The sequence below is a fragment of the Vombatus ursinus genome, unplaced genomic scaffold (assembly GCF_900497805.2).
Source record: "Vombatus ursinus unplaced genomic scaffold, bare-nosed wombat genome assembly UNPS02014810.1, whole genome shotgun sequence".
Lineage (NCBI taxonomy): Eukaryota > Metazoa > Chordata > Mammalia > Diprotodontia > Vombatidae > Vombatus > Vombatus ursinus.
Genome location: NW_020954588.1, coordinates 6,459,110 through 6,463,618, shown reverse-complemented (window position 1 = coordinate 6,463,618; position 4,509 = coordinate 6,459,110). Strand labels below are relative to the sequence as shown.

The window sequence follows — 4,509 nt, the reverse complement described above, 5'->3', positions numbered from 1 at the left end:
CACACACACACACACACACACACACACACACACACACACACACACACCCCAGCCGTGTAACATTAAATATGTCCTTACGTGGATCTAGTTTTTTCTATCTGCAGAAAAGGGTGCTCACTATGGCATCTTTTGTCCCTGGAGCACAGATTTAGAACCAAAGAGTTGTGTGAGATTATCTCATCTTTTTATCAGTGAAGAAACTAAGACCCCTTTGAGCTCTAAATTTTCGATCCTAATACACTGATATGAAATATAGCACTTCTTGTCATTAAGTTTCAGGAAATGAAAATAACTGTATGACTGAAAATTTAAGTTCAAGGCTGGAAAGTGATTGGTAACCAGAGCCAATACCCAGCTTCATTTCCTAGTTTGTAGAAAACTATTCTACAAGACTCCAATAGCCATTTAGGGAGAAAAGCAATGGAAAATGTGACATGGTTGTTCTAGGGCACAATTAACTCCCAAATAAACTAAGACGGGAAAAGAAAAAATAAACCAATATACCAGGAGAGGGAAAAAAAGCAAAAACGTAACTAATATGACAGACAGCCTGATATAATGGGAAGACTGCTGAATAAAAATGCTGAGTCTGAAGTCAAATGGCCTGGGTTCAAATCCCAGCTCTGTCATTTATTTGCTGAGGTGACCTAGTCTGACCTGTGACTCAGTTTCCCCATCTGTAAAATGAAAGGGTTGAACTAAATGACTTCTAAGGTCCTTTCCAACTCTATACCTATGATATCTCTTAGTATTAAAAGACCATTGAGGGAGTAGTAAATAAAAATTCTAAAAAAGCAAAATTTTCTATCTTTCGATAAATGTATTTTTAACCATTTACCTTCAGATGGGTTTTGGCATGTACTTTCTAAAGCACCCTTTCCAAATGAGGGTCACTTATCTTGGACACCAAGCTTAATGATTTGGGTAAGCTAAATAAAAATGTACAACCCTTTTCAGCAAGATGGCAGAACATTTTTTTTTATCTTTAAAATTAACTGTACAGATCACAGAATCATATATATACGACATTGGAAGGGACTTGGGGGTCATCCAGTCCAGCCCTCTCATTTTGCAGAGGAGGAAACTGAGGCTCTCGGAAAGATTTGCCCAAGGTTCCCTGGAACAATCAGTAGCAAAGCTGGACCACCGGACTCCTGACCCAGGATTCTTCTCACTACGTCAAGCTGCCTCTCAAATCAAAGTAAAAGAGAAGAGTGAGGCTCAAGTGGCAAAGCATTTAGTAAGCTCCTACGATACTCTGAAGGCTGGTATGACTTGCCCAAGGTCACATAAGCAATTATAAGGACCAGGGGCAGCACTGGAACCCAGATTCAGATTCTCAGACCTCAAATCCATCAGTCTTCTCACTGTACTCTGCGAGGCGCGGTTCAATGGAAAAGGGGCTCCCTGAACAAGGGGTCCTGAGTTCCAATCCCGCCTCCACCTGGTCGGACAAGAGCAAAGCCATCCGCCCGGGGGAAAGGCAGGTTTGGCCGGGATGGCCAGCTGCAACCCAAGGTCCCGGGCTTGGGCTCGCCGCGTGTCCGAGTGGTGGAGGGCGGGTTGGGGGTTGTCCACCCCCCACCCCCGCCGTGGGGCGGAGGGCCCCCGTGGGCATACAGCAGGAGCCTAATGGGTGCCCGGGGGCGGAGGGGCGAGAGACCTCCGGGCCCGGGAGCAGCCGAAGCGGGCGAGAGAAAGGAAGCGGCGGCGGCGGCGGCGGGGCCGGCAACGGCCGAGGGTCGGCGGCGCGCGCAGGAAGCCGCGACATCCTGCCCCTCCCACCGGCCGACCCCGCTCCCGAGCGGCCCGGCCCGCGCCCCCGCCCCGTCCGGCCCCGCCCCGCGCCCACCACGAGGCCGCGGTCGTGGCCTGCGCTCCCCGGCGGGCGGGGCGAGGCGGGGCCGCCGGGCCTGCCAGCCCCGAGGGGAGCCGCGGAGCCTGCGCCCGCCGCCCCTGCAGCCCGGCCGCCGCCCCGGCCGCCGGCCGCCCCGCAGCCCCGGCCCTCGCTTACAGATTTTGCCGCGCAGGCTCTGAAGCACGCGGACCTCCGTGTCGCTGGCCTCGGCCACAGCGCCGTTCGCCGCCGCCGCCGCCGCCTCACTGAGAGGAGCTGCCGCCGCCATAGCGCTGCCCGGGCCCCGCCGCCGCCTGCGTAGCCCGGAGAGGCCTGGCAGGGAGGAGGCGGGACCGAGGCAGGGCGGGCCCAATCCCGAGCCGCGGCTCCGCCCCCCGCCCCCGCCGCGAGGGCCATCACCCTCCGGCCCCGCCCTCCTCCTGGCCACGCCCCCGTCGCCTCGCCCCCGTCCCTCCCTCGGCCACGCCCAGCCCGAAAGCGCCCTGGGCTCCTCTGCGCCCCGCCGGGCGCGGGGAGCGCGGGGCGTCCCGCGGTCGCTCTCTCCTGGTGGGGGGTGAGGGCGAAAATCCCCGACTGAGACGCCCCCAGACCCATCCAGGGCTTCTGTGATGGGTAAAGTGTCCTTATTGAACCCCCAGGCGACCCCTCCTGGCGAGACCACTCTTCTTGGACAATCTCTGGGGGCTCGCCCATTTCTCCGTCCTCCGTGGGAATAACTGCGTGGGGGGCGGAGGGGGGCCGCCCTCGGGAGGAGTATGGGACTGTGCCTGGCACATAGTAGGTGCTTAATAAGCGCTTATTTAATAGGATTGGATTCTTTGGAAGCGCTGATAAATAGACTGGAAGCCCTAGTAGGCTCTTAATAAATTCTCGTTGATCAATTGGTGTGATTATTAGTGGCACTAGATTCTACAATGCTTAGACTGAAAATACACAAAGCCTGCCTCAGCCGCTTGGGAAACCCTAGACTGGTTACTTCACATTTCCGGCTGGTTCCGTATCTGTAAGATGACCACGATGATAGAGGCCAGATCACAATGTTGTGAGGGTCAAGTGATATTAGATAGAGATAGAGACCCATGGGTAGGTGACAGATAGATGCAGACATCTATAGATGTAGATATCTTTTTGTTTAGTCCTTTTTCAGTCATAACCAACTCTTCATGACCCCATTGGGGTTTTCTTGGCAAAGATACTGGAGTGGTTTGTCATTTCCTCTAGCTCATTTTACAGATGAGGAAACTGAGGCAGACAGGGTTAAGTGACTTGCCCTGGGTCACAGAGCTAGTGGTGTCTGAGGCTGGATTTGAAGTCGGGTCTTCTTGACCCCAGGCCCAGGCATCTATCCACTGTGCCAACCTAGCTGCTGCTGTATGTGTGTGGTGCTATAACCTTGAAAACCTTAAAGTACTATGAAAATGCTATCTGTTGTTATGATGGAAACTTCATTGATGAAAATTAACAATTGTAACATAATCATAGAGCTTTTCCTAGGGCAAAGAAAGCAGTGGATTTTGGTCATAGTCACAGGCCTATTGTTTTTCCTTCTAGAAGACCAATGACATGGGGTGATGCCTTGACTTGCCCTTGAAGTGGAGTTAAGTGAGGCAGAGTTCCACAAAGTGGTCAGCATCAGGCTTTCTTCCAGTCATCAAAGTCTAGTGGCAAGGTAACAGTCAAGATGACTTGTGATGGCCCTGGATGCAGTGGATGACCTTGGTGTCTTCTATGTCTAACCAAGCTCAAAGTGCTTCACTGTACTTGCTTCAGCCACCTTCGTGGCCATTAAAACAAATTGTCTTCATGTGCTTGGGAAGACATTCCACCACCACCACCACCCTTCCCCCACCAAGCACCAATGGGTTTGAGGCCTCTTGGCTACCCTCAACCTGATTTAGTCTGCCTACTGTCCCTTCTAGAGGTAGAATTGAACCAAAGCCTTCCTGACCCTCTATTTACATACCCACACTTCCTTTCAGATAGAAATATACACTTAGATGGGGAAGGGCCTTTAAAGGCCATTTGGCCCAACTTTCTCATTTGTAGATAAACAGACCAGAAAAGTTAGTTGACTTGTCCAAGTTGACACGGGGAAAAGCTGGGGATTTTTAACTCAGGTCCTTTGATGCTCAATTGGCTTTAAAAAAAAAAAAAGACATTAATATTATTATGGTGGTGAGAAGTTCAGGTTCTCAAAGCATTTCCCCCCCATTTTTCCTTGTTAAAATGTATTTTTTCAAGTGATTCTCAGATAAGACCACATAACATCCAGTAATATGTTGAATCAAATTGGCTCACTCACATCATCTGTTTTCGGGATGTAAAGTTTAACTGTAACTTTGAGATTTCTTTAATCAAGCTTATTTGTCATCAGTATCTGTTCAAATTGTGGAAATTCTTCCCAAGAGAAATGCTTCCTACAATTTGAAATTTCTAAAAAGTAAATTTTTAAAAGTTTAATTTCTTTTTTCCCATTTTACTAAAGATATCAAAAGTTTTATTCAAAGTGACATTTCATTTTTTGCTCTTTCTTACAGGCAGTTTTCCCAATTATCATATCTGGTTTCTGGATTATCTTAGTAAATTTCATTGCTTAAAAAAAAGCCATCTGTTGAGGTAACATGTAAAGAATTTTTTAAAATGATAAAAAG

General features: G+C 49.7%; 1 protein-coding gene across 2 annotated transcripts in view; it reads right to left on the bottom strand.

The window, feature by feature from the left end:
• Window positions 1-2,126, bottom strand: part of RASA2 (RAS p21 protein activator 2) — a 152,386-nt gene extending 150,260 nt beyond the window's left edge. For both annotated transcript variants that reach the window (XM_027876020.1, XM_027876021.1), the window contains exon 1: window positions 2,015-2,126. In XM_027876020.1, coding sequence (XP_027731821.1) covers window positions 2,015-2,126 — 112 coding nt within the window. The remainder of the gene's footprint in view (window positions 1-2,014) is intronic.
• Between the last annotated feature and the right edge of the window lie 2,383 nt (window positions 2,127-4,509).